At 43.6% G+C, this 26,931-nt stretch overlaps 1 protein-coding gene across 6 annotated transcripts in view; it reads right to left on the bottom strand.

Annotated features, from left to right (window-relative positions):
* The window catches only part of CSNK1G1 (casein kinase 1 gamma 1), a 141,066-nt gene that overhangs the window by 68,632 nt on the left and 45,503 nt on the right, over nt 1–26,931 (bottom strand). For all 6 annotated transcript variants that reach the window (XM_089663955.1, XM_089663957.1, XM_089663958.1 and 3 more), the window contains exon 2: nt 12,071–12,474. In XM_089663955.1, the coding sequence (XP_089520081.1) occupies nt 12,071–12,251 (181 nt within the window). In that variant the 5' untranslated portion in view covers nt 12,252–12,474. The remainder of the gene's footprint in view (nt 1–12,070; nt 12,475–26,931) is intronic.

Here is a 26,931-nt window from a genome sequence, read left to right as displayed (position 1 = left end):
GCTGTGATTTCTCTGTGTTTCCCTCGGACAACAACCCAGCTACTTCCCAACTCCTCCTAACCTCCTCTTTCGTGCTCACACAGTGCACACAGTCCTCCACTCACTCCGACAGGAACACCCTGGACCTCGTTTTCTCCCACCTCTGTAACCTCCACAACTTCACTAACACCCCCTTCCCTCTCTCTGACCACCACCTCCTCACGTTCTCCGTCTCCCCATCCTCCAACTCCCCCCCCCCCCAAAGTGTCAAAACATCACCAGCCGTAACCTCCGCAACCTGAACCCGGCCCCTCTCCACTCAGCAGCAGACCGTCTGTACGACAGTATCCTTCCACTGTCATGCCCTGACCTGGCCACTACTGCGTATAACGACTCACTGTCAGCTGCCCTAGACTCCCTGGCACCCCTAACCAAATGTAACATCAGACCCCGACCACTTCAACCCTGGCAGAATGACCATACTAAATGTCTCAAACGACGCAGTCACGTGCTGGAGCGATTATGGTGCAAAACCAGATCCCCTCGAGCGTTCTCCCTCTACAAATCCGCCTTCCTCACCTACACCTCCTCCCTCCACGCCGCCAAGCAAGCCTACTTCGTAACCCTCATTAACACCCTCTCCACCTGTCCTCGCCGGCTCTTCTCCACTTTCAACTCCCTGCTCTCTCCCCACCCCCCCCCCCCCACCCCCACTCAGCACCTCACTCACCGCCCATGAGATTGCCAATCATTTCCAAAACAAGATTGACGCAATCCGTAAGGACATTGTCAATTCACAATCTACCTCTCCACCGAGCCTCCCTCCCTCCCTCCATCACCCCCTCAACTCTCCCCTCCTCTGACCTCGCAACCGCACTGCCTCCCACCACACCTAACGTCTCGCACACTATAACCTCCCCAACACTCCGCTCCTTCAACCCTACTACCACTGAGGAGGTCATTAAGGTCTACTCAGAAGCCCGCCTCACCACTTGCCCCCTGGAACCTATCCCCTCACAACTCCTCCGGTCACCCCCCTCCTCCATCATTCGCTCCCTCGCCAACATCTTCAATCTCTCCCTCTCTACTGGCGCATTCCCCTCCCCCCCTAAAGCACACGCACATCACCCCCATACTCAAAAAACCCTCCCTGGACCCCACTGACCTGAACAACCTTAGACCCATCTCCCTGCTGCCACTAACTTCCAAGCTCGAGTGCTTAGTCCACAATCGCCTAAGCGCCCACCTCACTGACAACAACCTCCTTGATCCACTACAGTCTGGCTTCCATCCCCTACACTCCACCGAAACCGCCCTCCTCAAAATCACTAACGACCTGCTAACTGCCAAAGCTAATGGCCACTACTCTGTCCTCCTACTCCTCGACCTCTCCGTGGCCTTCGACACAGTCGACCACCCCCTCCTCAATAAAATACACTCCCTTGGCATCAGGGACTCTGCTCTCTCCTGGTTCTCCTCTTACCTATCCCAACGCTCCTTCAACATCACATATAACGCTGCCACCTCCCCCTCGGCTCTGTCCTCAGACCCCTTCTCTTCCCCAGCTACACCTCCTCCCTTGGCAAACTGATACACTCCCACGGCTTCAACTATCACCTCTATGCCGATGACACACAAATTTACCTCTCCACCCCTCACCTCACCCCCTCAGTCTCCGCCCGCATCACCCACCTCCTAAACGACATATCAGACTGGATGTCGCTCCATTTCCTCAAGTTAAACCTCTCCAAAACAAAGCTCCTAGTTTTCCCCCCAACCCGCGCCCCCCCCCCCCCCCCCATCCTCTCCATCACAACTAACAACGCCACAATCAATCCCACCCCGCAAGCCAAAGTCCTAGGTGTCACCATGGACTCAAACCTTTCCTTCCAACCTCATATCCAATCACTATCAAATTCATGCAGGCTCCACCTCCGCAACATCTCCAAGATACGTATGTTCCTCACCCCAGACACAACTAAACAACTCATACACTCCCTTATTATCATCTCACCCCTAGACTACTGCAACTCCCTTCTCACCGGCCTACCCCAACACAGGCTATCCCCGCTCCAGTCTATCCTGAACTCAGCGACTAGACTCATCCACCTCACCAACCCCTCCACTTCTGCCGCCCCCCTCTGCCAATCCCTTCACTGGCTCCCGATTGCCCAAAGCACTAAATTCAAAATTACTAACTCTGACATACAAAGCCATTCATAACACTGCCCCAAACTACCTCACTGACCCGATACCCATATACCGCCCTACCCGTACTCTTCGCTCCTCACAAGACCTCCTACTCCTCCTACTCTCTAGCTCCCTGGTCTCCTCCTCCCACGCCCGACTACAGGACTTCTCCAGGACTTCACCCATCCTCTGGAACTCCCTACCCCAATCCATTAGACTGTCACCTAACCTCCTCACCTTCAGACGCACCCTGAAAACCCATCTCTTCAGGGAAGCCTATCCCACCCTCACCTAACAGCCATTCCCCTCCACTCCTCCTACCACTCCATCCCCCACAGCCACTTCCTCCTGTACCTCTACCCCCTCCCTCCTAGATTGTAAGCCCGAAAGAGCAGGGCCTTTGAACCCCTCGTGTATTGTATTGTTACTGTATTGTCTCATGTACTGTCCCCCCACTTTAATGTACAGCGCTGAGCAAACCTTTTGGAGCAAAACACTGTATAATAATAATAACTCCCTCCGAACACCTTTGAATGCTATTAACCGCTTTCCCGCCGCCCTATAGCAGATATATTGTTACAGGGCGGCTAAATCATATATATTTGTGATTTTGCATTTCCGGGTACCTACCCGCACTGCTATTTATGGACTTGGCTGTCTTGTGATCGAGGAGCATAACTGATGGAGGGAGAGAACTGTAAGTAAACAAAAAACTGTTTTCTCCCTTGTCAGCTCCTGCATACTGCTATGCATAGCTTTACATAGAGCCATGCAAAGCAGTGTGCTTACAGTGAAACACACACACACCCCTTACTGTAAAACAGCACACAGTTAACCCTTTGATCGCCCCACGTTAACCCCTTCCTGCCCAATGCCATTAGTACAGTGTCAGTGCTTTTTATTAGCACTGATCACTGTATTGGTGTCAGTTCCCCCCAGTATCAGAGCGTCTGCCGCAGTCCTGCTATAAGTCGCTGATCACCGTCATTGCTAGTAAACATAAACAATCTCAGCATATATACACTGCCATTTGTAACCGCTATAACTTTCACGTAAACCAATTAATTTACACGTATTGGGATTTTTTTTTTAGCAAAGACATGTAACAGAATTTACTGAACGTTTAATAGCAAAAAGGAAAAAATTGTCTTTGTTTTATAGCGCAAAAAAAAAACCAAAATCTCACACACACACACACACACACACACACACACACACACACACGATAAAATATCACCAAAAGAAAGCCCTATTTGTGGGGGGGGGAAAAAATACAAATTTCATTTGGGTGCAGCGTTGCTTGACCACACAATTGTCAGTTAAAATAATGCAGCGCCGTAACGCAATAAATTGCCTGGTCATGAAGGGGGTAAAACTTCTGGAGGGCTAGTAGTTAAAGACCCCAAGCTTGTTGTTTTGCGCTTTACAGTGCTCTGAATAAAGTATTTGCTCCGTTCATGATTTTGTTTACATATTTGTCACACTTAAGTGAATCAGATCATCAAACAAATTTTAATATCTCACAAAGATAACCTGAGTAAATAGAAAATGCAGTTTTTAAAATTTTTTTTTTTTTTTTTTTTCCATAAAAAAATTAAACAACTGTGCAAACCTGCCTGGTCCTATGTGAAAAAGTAACTGCCTCCTAAACCGAATAACCCTTGGCAGCAACAACTAATCAAGCATTTGTGATAACTGGCAATGAGTCCTTCACATTGCTGTGGAGGAATTTTTGGCCCACTCTTCTTTGCAGAATTGTTTTAATTCAGCCACACTGGAGGGTTTTGGAGCATGAATAGCCTTGTTTAAGGTCATGCCACAGCATCTTAACCCCTTCATGCCTAAGGGTAAAACAAATCTTAAAGCCTAAGTAAAATTTTACAACTTTGACATGCGTTAGTAAAACCATACATATCATCACAACTACTTTGTACATCCAGGTGAATTATACCTTGTTTTTTTAGGACAAATTGGTCTTTCATTTGGTGGTAAATGGTAATGGATATCGCCTGATTTTTTCTTATTATCAAAAGGAAAACTGGCCCAAAATAGTAAAAAAAAAAAAAATCTTTTTTTAATTTAGCTGTGTGTTTCTTGTTACTACCATACACTACCACCATAGAACAATAAATTTTCCAGCTCTTGACTATCACAGCGATACCATATATATGTGTATGTTATTTGTACCTGTACTACAGCCCAGAAACAATAGTGCGCATTTTGTTTTTTTACCTAACAAACTGACATTAACTGGACACTAATACCAATTAAAAAGAAAAAGAAATCCTAACCTTTAACCCTGAACTTGACCCAAACACTAACCCTTGCACTGAACTAGAAGGTATTCTAGGTATTTACTAATTTTTTTTTTTTTTTTTTTTTTTTAATACAAAGTTGTTTTTTCCTCTCTGCAAGGAGATAGAGAGATACAATGTATCGCTCTCCTCCATTCAGAGAGAAAAAAACCAAGGGGGGCGGGCTTCACAGTGACTGATCACTGTGATAGCCAAATCAGATGCTATCACAGCAATCATTAGAACGGGACTTGTGGCTCTCAGTGACATCCCGGTCATAGTGCTGGGAGTGCACTGTTCGGCGTACTCCCAGCACAAAGACAGGCATGCAAATATGGGGCCCCACGGAAAAAGCCCAGTTCTGTGAGGCCGCACATTTGTGTTATGTCGGCGAGAAGGGGTTAACCACTTGCCTACCGGGCACCTTCCCCCGTGTCCAGGCCAATTTTCAGCTTTCAGTGCTGTTGCACTTTGAATGACAAAATTACATTCATGCAACATTATACCCATTAGAAAGTTTAATAAATTTTTTTCACACAAAAACGGAGCTTTCTTTTGGCGTTATTTAATTGCCACTGGGGTTTTTATTTTTTGCACTATAAACAAAAAAAAAGTGGGGAAAAAAAAGTGGGAAGAAAAAAGTGGGAAGAAAAAAAAAAAGTTCCTTTGTTTCTAATATACAATTTCGCAAACAGGTAATTTTTCTCCTTCACTGATGTGCATTGATGAGGCTGCACTGATGAGGTGGCATAGATAGGCGGCACTGATAAGCTGCACTGGTGAGCAATGATGAGGAGGAACTGATGCTGCTGCACTGATATGAAGCAATGATTGGCACTGACGGCCACTGCTGAGCAGCACTGATCATCAGTGCAGATCTGCTGTCACATTTGCCCGTTACCGGTAGTACTTTCCTCATGCAGTGACAGCGTGAGGAAAGTGCTTCCTATTACCGGCAACTGCATTTACTTTGTGATCTGCTGTATCATTGGACACAGCTGATTACGTGCTAAAAGGCCGCTGTGATTGGCCTTTTACCTTGTCATGTGATCAGCTGTGTCCATAGGACACAGTGATCGCTGACAGCGCCGGGGCGTGCGGGAGGCGTGTTCTGGGAGGACGTTATAGGACGCCCTCCCAGAACTGGACATCCGCGCTGTAGCCGCCACTCAGCTATAGAACGGTTGTAAAGTGGTTAATCGGAATCAAGTCTGGACTTAAAATCTGGCCGACTCCAAAACCTTAATTCTTTTTTGTTTAACCATTCAGAGGTGAACGTGCTGGTGTGTTTTGGATTGTTGTCCTGCTGTATAACCCATTCTCCTTCAGGATTTTCTAGTAGAGAACAGAATTCATGGCTCCATCAATTATGACCAGTCATCCAGGTCCTGAAGCTGCAAAGCAGCCCCAGACCATCACACTACCATCACCACATTTGACTGCTCGTAGAAGGTTCTTTTTATGAAATACTGTGTTAGTTTTACGCCAGATGTAATGGGAAGCACACCTTCCAAAAAGTTAATCTTTTGTCTCATCAGTCCACAGAATATTTGCCCAAAAGTCTTGGGGATAACCAAGAATTTTTTTTTGGTAAATGGGAGAGTTCTTTTTTGGTCAGTGTAGCAATCATGCACACCGAGATGGACACGGTCATCTTGTTAAGAATCTTCCATTTTGTACCATCTCTCACTCCTAAAATCAGCTTTCCTTATCCCCCCTCCCTCTCTGTTGAGTGACATGTGGTATGTTTGATGCAGATCACAGGCAGCACACTCAATGGGAGGGCGTCTGGGCTATAAATCCCACTGGGGCCTAGCTGTCGGTTAACTTTGCAATCTAGGCTTGTAAAGCCATAAACCAAGTCCTTCACTGAGTTCAAAGGACATTCCGGGGGGTCGTAAAAACAGACTTTTAAAAACTCACTTTTTCATATAAGTGATATCTTCAAATAGGACGTAATTACACAAACGTGGAGCACATATTCGGACGGCTGATGTTAAGACAAATTTCCTGATAAATTACGACCCCTATCTGACATACACAGGAGAGCAGAAAATTATATCTCCTGAACCAGTCAAGTAGATATGTCATGTTTCATATCTAACCGGTCCGCAGATGTGGCTGCGTATTAATTTACTCGTGGTTAGAGTGTTGTATGTCTCCAGGGTAAGTTATGAATCATAATATAATTTGTGCAGGTTTTGGTCATAGCCTGAGGTCCCTGTCTACACACCCCCCTCCCCAAATGAGGTGATTGGTTCTCTATTGCAGGGAGACACCCTGTGGAGTTGGTAGAAAAAGCTAAGCTAGGCTGAGTTGAGCTGGTGTAAGAGTTGAAGATTCTCTCTTTAACATCGAAACTGACAGTAGGAGATCAGAAATCCTTTTGGCTCCTGAAACATGAAGCTGCTTAACCCAAGGCTTTTTGGCAAGTACTTTATCTACCTAAACGTCTGTTATCTCTTTGCTGTGCTATTGCTCTCTGTATATTTATATAGATATATTGGCTACATCTTTTTCTGTAAATATTTTTATTGCATCCTTTTGCCCTTTTAGTAATAAATCTTACTTTCTGAAAGTGTTGAACTGTTTCTAAAGCTCTTTAATGCAAATTACGAATTCCTGCCGCTGAAGAGCGCTACTGTGTGTGTGTTTAACCCTCTGTATAACCTGCTTGCGGTGACAGTGGTATACAGACGATTATCCAACCATCATAGTGTTATTGCTAATATTGCCGAGTTTCCTCTTTCTCTGTACAAAAAGGAGGTGGTGGCAGTGTGAAGGGCTAATTGCATAATTAACCTGACCCAGTAACAATCGCTCCCAGGCTGCTAGTACAGATTGTGGTCCATTAGCTGGGAAATCTTTGTGCAGAGTGCAGCTGGGCGTGGCATTGTTACGCACGTGACAGCACGGTTTTAGATTGGCTAGTCCTTCAGTCAAGAGTTTGGTGAGAAGGGCTGGGGCCTGACGCCGCGATCGTCACAGTCAGCAGTGGCTGTGGAACTCTCCCATGGTTTCCATTTTTGCCCAGTCTCTTTCTTATTGTTGAATCATGAACACCGACCTTAACTGAGGCAAGGGCGGCCTGCAGTTCTTTCAAAGTTGTTCTGGGTTCTTTTATAACCTCCTAGATGTGTCGTTGTGCTCCTGGAACAATTTTGGTAGGTCGGACACTATTGGAAAGGTTCACCACTGTTCCAAGTTGCCTCTATTTGTGGATAATGGCTCTAGCAGTGGTTCGCTGGAGCCTCAAAGCCTTAGAAACGGCTTTGTAACCTTTTCCAAACAGATACATGTCAATGACTTAGTTTCTCATCTGTTCTTGAATTTCTTTAGGTCGCGGCAAGATGTGTTGTTTTTTGAGATCTTTTAGCATGCCTCACTTTGTCAGACAGCTTCTATGTAAGTGATTTCTTGATTTAACAGGTGTGGAAGTAATCAGGCCTGGGTGTGGCAAGTGAAAATTAACCCAGCTTTCCAAAAAATGTGGTTAATCACAGTTCATTCATGATGTAGAAAAAAGAAAGAAAAAAGAAAGAAAAAAAGAAAGAAAGAAAAAAAAAAAGGGGGGGGCGGGGCGTTAATTACTTTTTCACATAGGGCCAGGCAGGTTTGCAAAGCATTCCCTTAATGAAATGCATCATTTAAAAACTGCATTTTGTATTTACTCAGGGTATCTTTGTGCAATACTAAAATCTGTTTGATGATCTGATTAATTTGTGATAGTGTGACAAATATGCAAAAAATACAAATTCAGGAAGGGGGCAAGTACTTTTTCACTTTTGTGTACATTGCTTTGGAACACCTCTGTTTATCCTAAATGATATACTATACAAGACACACTGATCAGTACAGTGAATTATGACGGTGCTGAAGACTGACTCGATGACTTCATCTGCCAACATTCACCAGCCATCCTTCTAAATACCAATGAATGTCAACTGCAAACATCAGTAAATGTGGAAGAAATGCAAATACACTCTAAAAATGGTAATATGTTATAAGAGACACAAAAGTGATACTGCATCTTGTCACCCTCTTTCTTACATTCCTCTCCATCATAAATGTCACTGAAATCTGTGGGGAAGCAGTCATGCAATTCCCTTGGTCATGTGACAATGCTCAGGCTTAACAACTGGCTGCTAGACCAAAGCACTGTCACAAGGGAGCAGGTCAAGTTTAAAAAATTAGCATTTTGTTTGGAGTGTTTTCTTTAATGAGTAGGTAGGTGGTCACTGTCAGTATCTTTGGGTTTCATTTTCAATTTTGATTGGATCCTACCTTTAAAGCGATTCTAAAGGTTCACATTTCTGTTTTTTTGTAAAATACCAAACATGTTATACTTACCTGCTGTTTGCAGTGGTTTCGTACAAAGCAGCCTGGATCCTCCTCTTCTCGAGTCCCTCGCTGGCACTCTTGGATCCTCCTGCCGGGTGCCCCCATAGCAAGCAGCTTGCTATGGGGGCACCCAAGCAGGCTGTTCCCAAGCCGCTGCTCCATGTGTCCATTCACACAGAGCTGCAGCTTAGCCCTGTCCACTCTCTCTCCTCATTGGCTGTGATTGACAGCAGTGGGAGCCAAGGGCTCCTGCTTGCTGTCTCAGCCAATGAGGAGCCAGAGACCCGGGACCACTGAGGCTGTTGTGCACATCGATGGGGCTCAGGTAAGTAATGAGGGGGCTGGGGGCACTGCTGCACATAGGTTTTTTTACCTTCGTGCATAGAATGCACGAAGGTAAAAATCCTCAAGCCTTTACAACCACTTTAACTGCATGCTGTCCAATATACGTATATAAATTTCCTGGGCTGCAAGGGGTGATATACCAGTATCATGGCTGCAGCAGGTGACTGGCTTTCCTATAAAAGCAAACTGGGTGGCTGGTTTACAGCACTCAGAATAGACTCCCTCCCCTAACCAATTTTGATTGGCGTGTACATTTAACGCCGCCCCTGAATATTGATAAATGTGTGGATATAATAGCTAGCAAAGTAGCTGTAGACCAAATCTGCTGATAATCAGCCAGTTTGTGAAGAGCAAACTTCTCTACTGCATAATAGGTGATCAAGCCGAAATCCTGCTCTACAATAACAGCGACTGACGGCAAGGATAATGTGGTGAAATCTGGGCTTGTTACTTAAGACTTCAAATACCGTATTTTTCGCTCCATAAGACGCACTTTTTTCCCCCCAAAAAAGGGGGGAAAATGTCAGAGCGTCTTATGGAGCGAATATAAAGCGGCCGGTCCGGTATTTCTGCCGCCACCATGTCAGAATACCGGGCCGGCCGCTCAGCTGTTCTCTCCTGCAGGGCCTTACCTGTTCCTCGCTCCAGCGCTGCACAGTCTTTCCGCGCTGGCTTCTGTGACAGCCGGGTGCCCACTGCGCATGTGCTGCGCTTTGTGAATGGTGCGGTGTCTTCTGTGACACATGACAGGTCCCAGAAGGCACCGGGCCATTCACAAAGCGCAGCGCTTCTCGCGCATGCGCAGTGGGCACCCGGCTGTCACAGAAGCCGGCCCGTGAAGAAGAGGGAAGGCAACTCCACGGAAGTGGGAGCGGGTACCTGTCAAATTCAGGTACCCGCTCCCCCTCCCTCCCCAAAGGTCAGCAGTCTCTGGTCATCCCCTGCACTGTGTCCGCAGTCTCTGGTCATCCCCTGCACTGTGTCCGCAGTCTCTGGTCATCCCCTGCACTGTGTCCGCAGTCTCTGGTCATCCCCTGCACTGTGTCCGCAGTCTCTGGTCATCCCCTGCACTGTGTCCGCAGTCTCTGGTCATCCCCTGCACTGTGTCCGCAGTCTCTGGTCATCCCCTGCACTGTGTCCGCAGTCTCTGGTCATCTCCTGCACTGTGTCCGCAGTCTCTGGTCATCTCCTGCACTGTGTCCGCAGTCCCTGGTCATCTCCTGCACTGTGTCCGCAGTCTCTGGTCATCTCCTGCACTGTGTCCGCAGTCTCTGGTCATCTCCTGCACTGTGTCCGCAGTCTCTGGTCATCCCCTGCACTGTGTCCGCAGTCTCTGGTCATCTCCTGCACTGTGTCCGCAGTCTCTGGTCATCTCCTGCACTGTGTCCGCAGTCTCTGGTCATCTCCTGCACTGTGTCCGCAGTCCCTGGTCATCTCCTGCACTGTGTCCGCAGTCCCTGGTCATCTCCTGCACTGTGTCCGCAGTCTCTGGTCATCTCCTGCACTGTGTCCGCAGTCTCTGGTCATCTCCTGCACTGTGTCCGCAGTCTCTGGTCATCTCCTGCACTGTGTCCGCAGTCTCTGGTCATCTCCTGCACTGTGTCCGCAGTCTCTGGTCATCTCCTGCACTGTGTCCGCAGTCTCTGGTCATCTCCTGCACTGTGTCCGCAGTCTCTGGTCATCTCCTGTACTGTGTCCGCAGTCTCTGGTCATCCCCTGTACTATGTCTGCAGTCCATTGGTTCAGAATATTTTTTTTTTCCTTGTTTTTCGCCTCCAAAACCTAGGTGCGTCTTATGGTCAGGTGCGTCTTATGGAGCGAAAAATACGGTAAATATTTGACAGCTGTCAACATCTAAGATGGCAATATCGATCTTGGGAAATTAACCTGTTAGGCACTACACTGCACTAAGGATGATGTAAGAAGCCTACCATTTTTTTGGCAACAATAAAAAAAAAAAAAAACTGTCCTCAAGAGTATATTTAGATCCATGCTTTCATGTTATTTACGCCAAATTCTGACCCTACCATGTGAATGTCGCAGCAACCAATTTGCCCATTCTCCTCTGACCTCAACAAGGCATTTTTGTGCACACAACTGCTGCTCATTGGATATTTTCTCTTTTTCTGACCATTCTCTGTAACCCTAGGTTCACGCCTAACGGTTTTCCGCCAAGTTTTGCAGAAAACGCAATACAGTGCATTTAAGGCGATTTCCTATGAGACAGATTCACATCTCTGCGTTTTCACCTGGTGCATTTTTTGGAAAGAGTCAGGGACTTTAAACGCAAAAAGTTGCTTTTCTACAGCATTCCCATTGAAGTCTATAGAACCAAAAATGCTTGTGCATGAAAATCCCAGTAGATAAGCAGTTTTGAAATACTTAGACCAGCCCGTCTGGCACCAACAAACATGCCACATTCAAAATCACTTAAATCCCCTTTCTGCCTCATTCTGATGCTCGGTTTGAACTTCAGCAAATCATCTTCACCAGACCCATATTCATTAAGTTGCTGCCATGTGATTGGCTGATTAGCAATTTGTGTTACCAAGCAAATGAACAGGTGTACCTAATAAAGTGGCCAGTGAATGTGTATATATTTATTGTTTTTGCCCACAAACCAGGCCTTTGTTTGTGTTGAAATAATAAATGTCACTGTGGCCGAGATTAGACTGTGTGTGAACAGATATACATGTACAGCTGCCGTGATGGGTGGGGAGAGAACATAATATGCCAGTGCAAAGTTCTATTGTTGCTGGCTTCTAAGTTTCTGGAAGAATGCCCTAGGTGTGTACTAATGTATTTTGTGAATGACATTGGTAGCCTTTCAAAACCCAAATTATCTGTTAATCAGATCAGGCTGAATAAAAGTGAAATTAAAATACAAAAAACAAACAAAACCATCTTTGAATTAATCTTACCTAACCGTAGCTCCCCAAAGTTTCCACAGCCAATCTTTTTTCCCACCCTGAAATTGGGTCCCACCATAAGGACCCCTGAGGAGGTGGTCGAGCTGGATGGCCGGGTGCTATGGACGGTCCGCACTGGCAAAGCTTTGGCTGCTCGTGGCCTGTCATCCTTCTCCCTGTTGCTATGGTCCATGTTCCTATACCATAAGAGCCAGGCCTAGGGATCCCAGCAGATGCTAGGGGATTCCCAATCAACAAACCCACAAAAACAATGGGGCCTCAATAATATCCAGCCGAGTATCCTCAGGGGCCAAAACAACGGATCACATCACCGCACAGTGCTGCCAAGGTACCATTTCACCACCACTTGGCAAGTCCATGATGAAGTTTTCCCATGGTGTCCTACAGAACAGTTCCTGAAGCAGAGAAAAGAAAAGAGAAAAAAAAAAAGTTTAGGTGAGTGTTAAAAAAAGCTAAAAAACACAAAAACAACACTACAAACAGAGAATGATAGGTGAGAAGTGGAACATAATCCAAATTCTACATCAGCAGCTTGTAGAAAGTAATTGGTTTTATTCACTGAAGAATAAGTTATTCCCTTTGCCAAGTGAATGTTAGTGAATAAGGTGACACTGTGCTCAATTTAAAGTCCCACCCTGGGCTAAAAATATTTTACCATTCCTCCTACTCCTCTCCCTTCTAACGCACGATACTAAGCATATTCCCCCTTACAGTGTGAACCCAAACATATTAAACTAAGTACTACCCCCCCCCCCATGGCCTTTTTTGCTGCCAGTTTGGGTGGGGGGACTGCCGAGGAAAAAAAAAAAAAAAATCCTTTAGATGGAGATTTCATCAAGAGAGTGGTAAGGAAGAAGGAAAAAAAACAAAAACAAAAAAAAAACAATCCCAGGCGTGGCCTTTAAATACCAAATCATGAGCTAGCAATTTTCACCAAGGCCCCTTTCACATGGCGCAGACCAGTCAGCGGATCCGCTTGCTCAGCGAGGGATATCCCCGCTGAGCAAGCGGATGACAGGTTCCTTTTCCACTCCACTGCTGCTTCAGAGCGAAAACAGACACAGCCCGCTGTCCTCTATGGGTGGTTGGATGGGATGGCAGTCGCCTGTCTGTTTCCATCAGACTGCCATCACATCCGATGGACGGAAGGGATCCCCATCAGTTTCTTTTTGGTGGAACGGATAGGATGTTGGTGGGTGTAAACAGACATATCTGTTTACACCCGCCACTCCATAGAGGAGAATAGATGTTCCGATTGGGTCAGCCTGAAAAACGGCAGGCGGACCTGATCGGAACATCCATGCAAAAGGAGTGCAACATTCACTTTGTAATTGATTAAATGAGTAAAAACTATTTATATAGCAATGTGTTTGAAGCAAAACAATGGATTTCTTAAGAAAATCTGTTTACTTACCAGATTAAAAAAAAGAAAAAAAAGGAACACAAGTATTATATATGTATCCATGAAGAGTTTAAGCATCAACAATTTACATCAGTACCCAAGGACTCATCACACAACTATTAAAGATTTATGAAGGCATCAGCATTCAAAAGGATCAAGAACACATTTTTCCTGCCTTTCTGCATTTGTACAGTGAGCTGTGTGCAGAATTTGGTGTACGCAAACTTAACATGCTTCTGCGCCAAGGTGTATTAATTCTTGTGCGCATGAGTGGGAATTATGGTATCACAGCCAATCAGGAAACCATAGACTTCAAATCTGAAGAATGAGAGAAGATTAATGCACTGAGTGATAGTGCAGCATTGGAGAGGAGTGCTTGCAAGGTAAGTCGGATCCAGACTTACCGGGTCGGATTCAGATTTGACCAGCAGGGATCTGTTCGCTGATCCCGTTGAGCTGAGCAGCCAGATGACAGGACCATATCTGCTCCACTTATGCAGAGCGGAGGCGGACACGGACACCACCTGCTCTGCTCGATGTGCAGTCAGATATATACAAACCAGCTGTCTGTTTACAACCAACTGCTCTCTGACCTGACCTGGACAGACAGAGGGGAATGGAACTCCATTTGTTTTTGCCGGATCAGAGGTAGCCGGGTGTAAACAGACACAAGCTCGTTTACATCCAGCTGCCCACAGAGGAGAATGGAGGTTCCGATAGGGTCCGCCTGAAAACAGACAGGTGCACCTGATTGGACCGCACATGTGAAATGGGCCTTAGTCACAGTGGCTAAATGGTTAGCACTTCCGCCTGGCAGTACTAGGGTCGTCGGTTCAAATCCCAACCACGGCACCTCCTGCCCGGAGTTTGCATGTTCTCCCTGTGCCTGCGTGGGTTTCCTCTGGGTGATCCTGTTTCCTCCCACATTCCAAAGACATGCTGGTAGGTTAATTGGCTCCTGTCTAAATTGGCCCTAGTATGTGTATGTATGAATGAATGTAAGTTAGGAACCTTAGATTGTATGCCCCTTGAGGGTTAGGGACCGATGTGAATGTACAATATATATGTAATGCGCTGCGTAAATTGACGGCGCTATACAAGTCCCTGTAATAAACAAATAGTCTTCCATAATATGAGAATATGATGTGCATGCTAGCACATTATGCCAAGTTCCTGGGGCCCCAGCATTTTTAAAGGATAAGTTCATAAGTTTAAAAAATAAATAAATGCACATCTTGTAGGTAAAAAAAAATATATATTTTTTTTGTTAAAAAATGTGCATTTATTTTTTTGTTTTAGGAGCTGCAGACTGTCAGTGTCACTGTCTGACTATACTGAGTATGGACGCGCAGTTACTGAATGATGGAAAAAACCAATGAACTACTACAGCGCTCACCAGCACCTTGGTCGTTCATTCAGAAATACAAGCTGTCAGCCGAAACTGCTGATGGTAGCTGTAGTTGTCAAATTCATGCAACTCTGAATGACGTGGCCGTGGGGGGCTTGGGAAGGAGCGGAGGCTGCTTATATAGGAACAATGTTAAACCCTAGACATGGGTGTAACAGGTTATGAAAGGTGAACTTAACCTTTAATTTTGTTGTGATGGTTTACTTCTCCTTTAAGCACTAGTAACAAATTCTGCCTTCCTTGTGCTGGCATTCCTATGGCTTATGCATTATTTAAGTAAATGTCAGATGTTATACAGTAGCCTGGAGCAAGTTAACAACTGTAGAGACTAAGGTTAGGCTGTGTTTTTAAAAAGTCAAAACGTAAGCAATGAGATCTATAAAGTAGTCACACCTACTTTGGTTAAAATAAGAATTACATAGTTCATTTTCAAAGTGAGCTGCAGCAAAAAAATAGTGCTCCTTTATTACTGGAAACACCAACATGACCCACTTCAATAAAGCGCAAACACTTTGGTCCAGGTACTCTCTGCCATGCTAACTACGATGGTGTCTACATTCATTCTCCATGTTCTCACTGTATGTAGGAACATAGCCACCTTTCTCTTGCTTACTCCAGAGATGGACTAGGGACTATGGAATGTGTATTGTACATACAGTAGTGCATATGACAGCAATTAATGCTTGCTGCTCATTAGAGATGAGCGAATTTCTCAAAAATTTGATTCGGCTGATTCGGCGAATTCCAGTGTGAAATTCGATTCGATGCGAATTTCTTCGCTACGAAGTTAACTTATTAAAAGGGTTTCTAGGCTTCAGAGAGCCTTTAAATTAGTGCAGAACACTGTACCTTTAATTTAAATGCCCTTGGAGATGAGGAAGGAGAAGGAGAAGGATGAGAAGAAGGAGAAGGAGAAGGATGAGAAGAAGGAGAAGGATGAGAAGAAGGAGAAGGATGAGAAGAAGGAGAAGGATGAGAAGAAGGAGAAGGATGAGAAGAAGGAGAAGGAGAAGGATGAGAAGAAGGAGAAGGATGAGAAGAAGGAGAAGGATGAGAAGAAGGAGAAGGAGAAGGATGAGAAGAAGGAGAAGGAGAAGGATGAGAAGAAGGAGAAGGAGAAGGATGAGAAGAAGGAGAAGGATGAGAAGAAGAAGGATGAGAAGGAGAAGGAGAAGGAGAAGGATGAGAAGAAGGAGAAGGAGAAGGAGGAGAAGGAGAAGGATGAGAAGAAGGATGAGAAGAAGGAGAAGGAGAAGGATGAGAAGATGGAGAAGGAGAAGGATGAGAAGATGGAGAAGGAGAAGGATGAGAAGAAGGAGAAGGAGAAGGATGAGAAGAAGGAGAAGGAGAAGGATGAGAAGAAGGAGAAGGAGAAGGATGAGAAGAAGGAGAAGGATGAGAAGAAGGAGAAGGAGAAGGATGAGAAGAAGGAGAAGGAGAAGGATGAGAAGAAGGAGAAGGATGAGAAGAAGGAGAAGGATGAGAAGAAGGAGAAGGATGAGAAGAAGGAGAAGGAGAAGGATGAGAAGATGGAGAAGGAGAAGGATGAGAAGAAGGAGAAGGAGAAGGATGAGAAGAAGGAGAAGGATGAGAAGAAGGAGAAGGAGAAGGATGAGAAGATGGAGAAGGAGAAGGATGAGAAGATGGAGAAGGAGAAGGATGAGAAGAAGGAGAAGGAGAAGGATGAGAAGAAGGAGAAAGAGAAGGATGAGAAGAAGGAGAAGGATGAGGAGAAGGATGAGAAGAAGGAGAAGGATGAGAAGGATGAGAAGGAGGAGAAGGATGAGAAGAAGGAGAAGGATGAGAAGAAGGAGAAGGATGAGAAGAAGGAGAAGGATGAGAAGAAGGAGAAGGATGAGAAGAAGGAGAAGGATGAGAAGAAGGAGAAGGATGAGAAGAAGGAGAAGGATGAGAAGAAGGAGAAGGATGAGAAGAAGGAGAAGGATGAGAAGAAGGAGAAGGATGAGAAGAAGGAGAAGGAGAAGGATGAGAAGGAGAAGGATGAGAAGAAGAAGGATGAGAAGGAGAAGGAGAAGGATGAGAAGAAGGATGAGAAGAAGGAGAAGGATGAGAAGAAGGAGAAGGAGAAGGATGAGAAGAAGGATGAGAAGAAGGATGAGAAGAAGGAGAAGGATGAGAAGAAGGACAGTTCTGTGACAGTTTCTGTCTATTTCTGACAGTTCTGGGACATTCACTCCATACAGCGGTTGAAACATTGTATCTATTTTTTTCCATAAATGACATTCTGCAAATACACTTAGAGGAGCGCTGCAGATACACTTTTTGCCGGCTTGGAATTATTCTTATTTTCATCCTACTTCTTCTTTTTCTTCTTATGAGGATGAGGATGAAGAAGAAGAAGTAGGATGAAAATAAGATTAATTCCAAGCCGGCAAAAAGTGTATCTGCAGCGCTCCTCTAAGTGTATTTGCAGAATGTCATTTATGGAAACAAATAGATACAATGTTTCAACCACTGTATGGAAGGACAGTCCCAGAACTGTCATTAATAGTCTATTTCTGACAGTTCTATGACATTCCCTCCATACAGCGGTTGAAACCGCTGTATGGAGTGAATGTCCCAGAACTGTCAGAAATAGTCTATTTCTGACAGTTCTGGGACATTCCCTCCATACAGCGGTTTCCGGCAAAAAGTGTATGTGCAGAGTTCCTCTATTCTGCAGATACACTTAGAGGAGCTCTGCACATACACTTTTTGCCGGCTTGGAATTATTCTTATTTTCATCCTACTTCTTCTTCTTCTTCTTCATCCTCATCCTCTTCTTCTTCTTCTGAGGATGAGGATGAAGAAGAAGTAGGATGAAAAGAAGATTAATTCCAAGCCGGCAAAAAGTGTATGTGCAGAGCTCCTCTAAGTGTATCTGCAGAGCTCCTCTAAGTGTAACTGCAGAATAGAGGAACTCTGCACATACACTTTTTGCCGGCTTGCAATTATTCTTATTTTCATCCTACTTCTTCTTCTTCTTCTTCTTCATCCTCTTCTTCTTCTTCTGAGGATGAGGATGAGGAAGAAGAAGAAGAAGAAGAAGTAGGATGAAAATAAGATTAATTCCAAACAGGCAAAAAGTGTATGTGCAGAGCTCCTCTAAGTGTATCTGCAGAGCTCCTCTAAGTGTATCTGCAGAATAGAGGAACTCTGCACATACACTTTTTGCCGGTTTGGAATTATTCTTCTTTTCATCCTACTTCTTCTTCTTCTTCTTCATCCTCATCCTCAGAAGAAGAGGATGAGGATGAGGATGAAGAAGAAGAAGAAGAAGAAGAAGAAGAAGAAGTAGGATGAAAAGAAGAATAATTCCAAGCCGGCAAAAAGTGTATGTGCAGAGTTCCTCTATTTCTGACAGTTCTCTCACAGCTTCTTCACATGTACAGCGGTTGAAACATCTGTATCCTAAATGGAAACTAATAGATACAATGTTTCAACCGCTAAACATGTGTTCCTTCTGTCAGAGAACTGTCAGAAATAGCGGAGCTCACTGCAGGGACACTTTTGCCGGCTGATCGGGAAATGTTCGATTCGCGCACCCGAAGTAGGCAAAATTTCGGTTTCGACGCGAATCGAATATTTCCTGAAATTCGACTCGAATTCCGGTTCGCCTGGTTCGATTCGCTCATCTCTACTGCTCATTTCAAGGAAAGAGAATGAGGGTGAAAAGGGAGCTGTCTGAGCGCTCAAGGAAAATGTTAGAAGAGACAAAAAAAACAAACAAAAAAAAAAAACAAAAAACATTAAAAGAAATCACAGTGAGTAAATGCCCAGATCTTTCATCAACCCTTGCTAGTATAGGCATTCCACATTCTACTACAAACCAGAAATGTCTCAGCACCAAAGGTTACATTAAAAAAAAGTAGGCTGATGCACTTTTTCCTGCGCTTTTCCAGGGGTAACAAAGGCACATGAAAATTATTCCTCATTAAAGTGATTTACCTTACTGCATTCAAAGCATTTACAGTCACTTTAAATCCTAGGTCACTCTTCATGCTGCAGCCACCTTCAATTGTAAGTCAATGAGCGCATTAGTGTGGAAGGGCCCTTAGAGTTTTTCTTGTACCATTTCCCTTAATAATAATAATAATAATAATCATAAGTTCACCTGTACAAAAAATAAATGCAAATTTTTGGCAGGAAAAAAAAAGTACATTTATTATTCTTTTGTGTTAGGTGACTGTAAAGCATTGAACCATTGATCAGCAGATCGTTGATGCCATGCAGGTCTCCTGCAGACTGTCAATGTATCTGCATGCTCTTACATCACATACGAGCAAGAACCAGCACCTTGGTCGTTCATTCAGAAATACAAGCTGTCAGCCGAAACTGCTGATGGTAGCTGTAGTTGTCAAATTCATGCAACTCTGAATGACGTGGCCGTGGGGGGCTTGGGAAGGAGCGGAGGCTGCTTATATAGGAACAATGTTAAACCCTAGACATGGGTGTAACAGGTTATGAAAGGTGAACTTAACCTTTAATTTTGTTGTGATGGTTTACTTCTCCTTTAAGCACTAGTAACAAATTCTGCCTTCCTTGTGCTGGCATTCCTATGGCTTATGCATTATTTAAGTAAATGTCAGATGTTATACAGTAGCCTGGAGCAAGTTAACAACTGTAGAGACTAAGGTTAGGCTGTGTTTTTAAAAAGTCAAAACGTAAGCAATGAGATCTATAAAGTAGTCACACCTACTTTGGTTAAAATAAGAATTACATAGTTCATTTTCAAAGTGAGCTGCAGCAAAAAAATAGTGCTCCTTTATTACTGGAAACACCAACATGACCCACTTCAATAAAGCGCAAACACTTTGGTCCAGGTACTCTCTGCCATGCTAACTACGATGGTGTCTACATTCATTCTCCATGTTCTCACTGTATGTAGGAACATAGCCACCTTTCTCTTGCTTACTCCAGAGATGGACTAGGGACTATGGAATGTGTATTGTACATACAGTAGTGCATATGACAGCAATTAATGCTTGCTGCTCATTAGAGATGAGCGAATTTCTCAAAAATTTGATTCGGCTGATTCGGCGAATTCCAGTGTGAAATTCGATTCGATGCGAATTTCTTCGCTACGAAGTTAACTTATTAAAAGGGTTTCTAGGCTTCAGAGAGCCTTTAAATTAGTGCAGAACACTGTACCTTTAATTTAAATGCCCTTGGAGATGAGGAAGGAGAAGGAGAAGGATGAGAAGAAGGAGAAGGAGAAGGATGAGAAGAAGGAGAAGGAGAAGGATGAGAAGAAGGAGAAGAAGGAGAAGGATGAGAAGAAGGAGAAGGATGAGAAGAAGGAGAAGGATGAGAAGAAGGAGAAGGAGAAGGATGAGAAGAAGGAGAAGGATGAGAAGAAGGAGAAGGATGAGAAGAAGGAGAAGGAGAAGGATGAGAAGAAGGAGAAGGAGAAGGATGAGAAGAAGGAGAAGGAGAAGGATGAGAAGAAGGAGAAGGATGAGAAGAAGAAGGATGAGAAGGAGAAGGAGAAGGAGAAGGATGAGAAGAAGGAGAAGGAGAAGGAGGAGAAGGAGAAGGATGAGAAGAAGGATGAGAAGAAGGAGAAGGAGAAGGATGAGAAGATGGAGAAGGAGAAGGATGAGAAGATGGAGAAGGAGAAGGATGAGAAGAAGGAGAAGGAGAAGGATGAGAAGAAGGAGAAGGAGAAGGATGAGAAGAAGGAGAAGGAGAAGGATGAGAAGAAGGAGAAGGATGAGAAGAAGGAGAAGGAGAAGGATGAGAAGAAGGAGAAGGAGAAGGATGAGAAGAAGGAGAAGGATGAGAAGAAGGAGAAGGATGAGAAGAAGGAGAAGGATGAGAAGAAGGAGAAGGAGAAGGATGAGAAGATGGAGAAGGAGAAGGATGAGAAGAAGGAGAAGGAGAAGGATGAGAAGAAGGAGAAGGATGAGAAGAAGGAGAAGGAGAAGGATGAGAAGATGGAGAAGGAGAAGGATGAGAAGATGGAGAAGGAGAAGGATGAGAAGAAGGAGAAGGAGAAGGATGAGAAGAAGGAGAAAGAGAAGGATGAGAAGAAGGAGAAGGATGAGGAGAAGGATGAGAAGAAGGAGAAGGATGAGAAGGATGAGAAGGAGGAGAAGGATGAGAAGGAGGAGAAGGATGAGAAGAAGGAGAAGGATGAGAAGAAGGAGAAGGATGAGAAGAAGGAGAAGGATGAGAAGAAGGAGAAGGATGAGAAGAAGGAGAAGGATGAGAAGAAGGAGAAGGATGAGAAGAAGGAGAAGGATGAGAAGAAGGAGAAGGATGAGAAGAAGGAGAAGGATGAGAAGAAGGAGAAGGATGAGAAGAAGGAGAAGGAGAAGGATGAGAAGGAGAAGGATGAGAAGAAGAAGGATGAGAAGGAGAAGGAGAAGGATGAGAAGAAGGATGAGAAGAAGGAGAAGGATGAGAAGAAGGAGAAGGAGAAGGATGAGAAGAAGGATGAGAAGAAGGATGAGAAGAAGGAGAAGGATGAGAAGAAGGACAGTTCTGTGACAGTTTCTGTCTATTTCTGACAGTTCTGGGACATTCACTCCATACAGCGGTTGAAACATTGTATCTATTTTTTTCCATAAATGACATTCTGCAAATACACTTAGAGGAGCGCTGCAGATACACTTTTTGCCGGCTTGGAATTATTCTTATTTTCATCCTACTTCTTCTTTTTCTTCTTATGAGGATGAGGATGAAGAAGAAGAAGTAGGATGAAAATAAGATTAATTCCAAGCCGGCAAAAAGTGTATCTGCAGCGCTCCTCTAAGTGTATTTGCAGAATGTCATTTATGGAAACAAATAGATACAATGTTTCAACCACTGTATGGAAGGACAGTCCCAGAACTGTCATTAATAGTCTATTTCTGACAGTTCTATGACATTCCCTCCATACAGCGGTTGAAACCGCTGTATGGAGTGAATGTCCCAGAACTGTCAGAAATAGTCTATTTCTGACAGTTCTGGGACATTCCCTCCATACAGCGGTTTCCGGCAAAAAGTGTATGTGCAGAGTTCCTCTATTCTGCAGATACACTTAGAGGAGCTCTGCACATACACTTTTTGCCGGCTTGGAATTATTCTTATTTTCATCCTACTTCTTCTTCTTCTTCTTCATCCTCATCCTCTTCTTCTTCTTCTGAGGATGAGGATGAAGAAGAAGTAGGATGAAAAGAAGATTAATTCCAAGCCGGCAAAAAGTGTATGTGCAGAGCTCCTCTAAGTGTATCTGCAGAGCTCCTCTAAGTGTAACTGCAGAATAGAGGAACTCTGCACATACACTTTTTGCCGGCTTGCAATTATTCTTATTTTCATCCTACTTCTTCTTCTTCTTCTTCTTCATCCTCTTCTTCTTCTTCTGAGGATGAGGATGAGGAAGAAGAAGAAGAAGAAGAAGTAGGATGAAAATAAGATTAATTCCAAACAGGCAAAAAGTGTATGTGCAGAGCTCCTCTAAGTGTATCTGCAGAGCTCCTCTAAGTGTATCTGCAGAATAGAGGAACTCTGCACATACACTTTTTGCCGGTTTGGAATTATTCTTCTTTTCATCCTACTTCTTCTTCTTCTTCTTCATCCTCATCCTCAGAAGAAGAGGATGAGGATGAGGATGAAGAAGAAGAAGAAGAAGAAGAAGAAGAAGAAGTAGGATGAAAAGAAGAATAATTCCAAGCCGGCAAAAAGTGTATGTGCAGAGTTCCTCTATTTCTGACAGTTCTCTCACAGCTTCTTCACATGTACAGCGGTTGAAACATCTGTATCCTAAATGGAAACTAATAGATACAATGTTTCAACCGCTAAACATGTGTTCCTTCTGTCAGAGAACTGTCAGAAATAGCGGAGCTCACTGCAGGGACACTTTTGCCGGCTGATCGGGAAATGTTCGATTCGCGCACCCGAAGTAGGCAAAATTTCGGTTTCGACGCGAATCGAATATTTCCTGAAATTCGACTCGAATTCCGGTTCGCCTGGTTCGATTCGCTCATCTCTACTGCTCATTTCAAGGAAAGAGAATGAGGGTGAAAAGGGAGCTGTCTGAGCGCTCAAGGAAAATGTTAGAAGAGACAAAAAAAACAAACAAAAAAAAAAAACAAAAAACATTAAAAGAAATCACAGTGAGTAAATGCCCAGATCTTTCATCAACCCTTGCTAGTATAGGCATTCCACATTCTACTACAAACCAGAAATGTCTCAGCACCAAAGGTTACATTAAAAAAAAGTAGGCTGATGCACTTTTTCCTGCGCTTTTCCAGGGGTAACAAAGGCACATGAAAATTATTCCTCATTAAAGTGATTTACCTTACTGCATTCAAAGCATTTACAGTCACTTTAAATCCTAGGTCACTCTTCATGCTGCAGCCACCTTCAATTGTAAGTCAATGAGCGCATTAGTGTGGAAGGGCCCTTAGAGTTTTTCTTGTACCATTTCCCTTAATAATAATAATAATAATAATCATAAGTTCACCTGTACAAAAAATAAATGCAAATTTTTGGCAGGAAAAAAAAAGTACATTTATTATTCTTTTGTGTTAGGTGACTGTAAAGCATTGAACCATTGATCAGCAGATCGTTGATGCCATGCAGGTCTCCTGCAGACTGTCAATGTATCTGCATGCTCTTACATCACATACGAGCAAGAAGATACTTCTAACAGGAAGAATCAATGAACTACCACAGCAATCACAGCGCCATGTTAGTTCGAGGACTACAAGCCAATAGCCACTAAGGCTGTCGGGACCTGTAGTCCATTCATTTACAAAGAACTGTGAGCAGAGCACCGAGTGGCCGTGCTGTTTTTGAGAAGTGACAGCTAGTACGGGGAACTTCTCCCTGTACCTCTGTCATAGGAAGAGAGGGGCAGCGGTTGGCAGTTGCAGCATTGGAAACATGTTACATGTTCCACCCTAAAAACAGGAGGAACATGCAACATGTTCCAAAAGGTGAACTTATCCTTTAAGGCTAGATTCACACTTTTGTGGTGTGAAAACACATATTATATCAAGTGTTAACATGAGTTCCATTATGGCAGAGCACCATCCTTACAAATAGTACAAGCACCAAAACTGGTGACGTTTGTTGGGGTACCATTAAAAGGATAAGTTCACCTTTTGTAACATGTCACACCTATATTCAGGGTGTAACATGCAACGATCTGACTGGCCCCCACACCACCAATGCCCGCTGTGACAGCTAGCAGGGGATATTCTCCCCCCCTCGCTGTCACAATTTAATTATAAAAATGTGGCTGTGAGGGGCTCCGCCTGCCCAGCCACATCATTAATTTCACAGCATTCTGTGAATGGGAACAGTACTCGTCCCGGCAACCTTTGCGGCTGTTGGCTTGTAGCTTTCAATTAACTACCATGGCGCTCCACAGCACCGTGGTAGTTCATTGAGCCTTCCTGCCAGTAGTATCTGCTTGCTCGTACGGGATGTACAAGCAAGCAGATATACTGACAGGTCAGGGGAAGACCTGCATGGCACCAGCAATCTGCTGGTCGCAGGTGCAATGCTTTAGAGGACCATAAACAAAAAATACAATAAATGCACATTTACCTGCTAAAAACCCCTTAAAAAACTAAATATGTGCATTTATTATTTTTTGCAATTCAGGGGGAGACCTACATGGAACCAGTGATCTGCTGATAGCAGGTGCAATGCTTTAGATGCTCCATAAACAAAAAATACAATAAATGCACATTCTTTTACCTGCAAAAAAAACCCAAAAACTAAATAAATATGTGCATTTATTATTTTTTGTTAAGGTGGTGAAGTTATCCTTTAAGAATGAAATGCGCCACAGCACACCTATGTGCCTAATATGTATTACCGCAGAGAAATAATGTAGACCCAGCCTAAAATATTTGACTAGCTTGTATTTCCATATTATTATTGTATGAAACAGATTTCAACATTAATAATTAGATGGAGCAACCACTCAAAATCGCATTACTCTTTCTCCCTTCTAGAGTTGACCAATGAATTAACCAACCAATGAATTAACCTTTCGAGAAGGAACAGTAAGGCTAGGTTCACAATAGAACACAGTGCGGGAAACCTGTGAACCATGCAAGTTTCCTGCACCGCATTCAAAACGCACTGCAGTTGCGATCTACAGCATGTGTCAATGTTAGGGTACCGAAACCCCAAAACACAGGTCACTAAAGCAATGCGTTTACCTGCACTGGATCACATGGTATAAATGTACCATGCGATCTGGTTTCAGCGATTCTCCAAAAGTAGCGCATTCACTACTTTTGGTGTGATGCAGTGTGATTTGAGCCCATTCAATATAAAATTGGCTCAGATTGCACTGTACTGAATTGCATATGAATCAAACTGGAAAGCACAAGGAATTCCTCTACGGTTCATATTATGACCCTAAAGCACAACCATTGTGCAGCACGGCAAAGCAGAATCAGAGCATGCATATATAATGAGCCAATATGGCTGCCTACACCTATAAATACACTCATTCACAATTGCAAACCATGCATAGAAACAGATTTTTAATATACTAACACTGATCTATGACTAAATCATTTGGTGGAATTCGAGGCTATTACTAAGCTTAAATCTGCTACCATCCCCTTCTAACTCCTATTCTAACTATCATGTAGATGGAAGATGCCAATTCTAACCTATTCTCAGGGTGCTCCGGTCGGGTCTTGTGATCTTCCCCAGTGGCCAACTTTCGGGGAGAAGAGAGAGCAGTGACAACAGAGGGAACAATCACTCAGACTTACTATGGGTCATCTGTTCTCGGATATGTTTCCTCTCCCCTGAAGCCGCCACTGGAACCCGATCATGTGACTGGAGCTGAAAGACCCTGAGAATTGGCAAGTATAAGCATCTTCCTTCTACAAGGTAGTTAGTATAGGATTTAGAAGGGTGGTGGGTAATAGCCTGGAATTTCCATTTAAAATCTTTTATACATACAGTATAAAAAGAATAAATAAAAAAAATGGGCACACAACACATTGAAAAGACTATACATTAACTTTAGACTAGACTATTCCACAGAGGATAGCTAAAATCACTTAGTAACATGATACCATCCCCTTGTTGTTAAGTGTCTCCTCAGCAATACCAAGTCCCATGTGTTGCAAACGAGTCGAAAACATTAATTTCATTTATAGCTGGTCTCCAAGACCTAGAAGATTTAGAATGAACTCATTTCGCCAAAATAGCGATGGACACTAGATTGGTACAGCAAAGAACTACACAGTTAGCATTTCATAGCTAAAGGGCTTTATTAATCACCATACATTTAAAAAATAATAATAGGTCAGAAGACGCTGTGTACTTGCCATTAACTACAAAGCTAAAAAAAAATATGAAATAAATAGACTAACTTAATAGGAATACCATTTGTCTATTCCAAACTTGTAGCCTGTGACCGTGAACTTAAACACAGGAAGACAGGGTTCACTTTACAAGTCATTTCATCCCCAGAGGATGTGAGAAGCAGCTGCACAATGTTTGGAACGCACACCAACAACCAGCCAACATTATTTCAGACTTAAACAACTTCCAGTTAGATCCTTATTTATAAAATGTACAACCAGTTGTTTCTAATACTTTTCTTCCATACGGTGTTAAAGTTAACCTGTCACATTTTCATGCACTTCTCTACTTGTGACAATGCTAAAACCTTTAAGAACCCTATTCTGCTCTGCTGTTCACACCGCTAGGCTCAGTTGCCTACATTTTTTTTAGCCTGTGTCACGTTTTAGACTTCACCTAGGAACTGCAGATATGGATATTTTATACACAGTTACATTGGTCAAGCTTGGACCAATGTTTATCCCCAAATCCCTATGGGTAACAGCACGACCTCCCTGAATACAACAAAATTGTGATAATCGTGAAAAGCAAAGAATATAATATAAACTGAAATAGCAACAATACATATAAAGAAAAGTCCACAAATTAGTATCCATGCACAGCAACAGTTCAAAAAAAGTGCTTCAAAAGACAGAAATAAAGAGGTGCTCCAAAAGTGTTTCTCCCCCAGGAAAGATGAGCCAAATGGATTTTACACCAAATTCATCAGAT

Source organism: Staurois parvus, unplaced genomic scaffold, assembly GCF_062004578.1.
Source record: "Staurois parvus isolate SC_StPar_1 unplaced genomic scaffold, SC_StPar_1.0 ptg001805l, whole genome shotgun sequence".
Taxonomy (NCBI): Eukaryota; Metazoa; Chordata; class Amphibia; order Anura; family Ranidae; genus Staurois; species Staurois parvus.
This window is presented reverse-complemented; position numbering and strand designations above follow the sequence as displayed.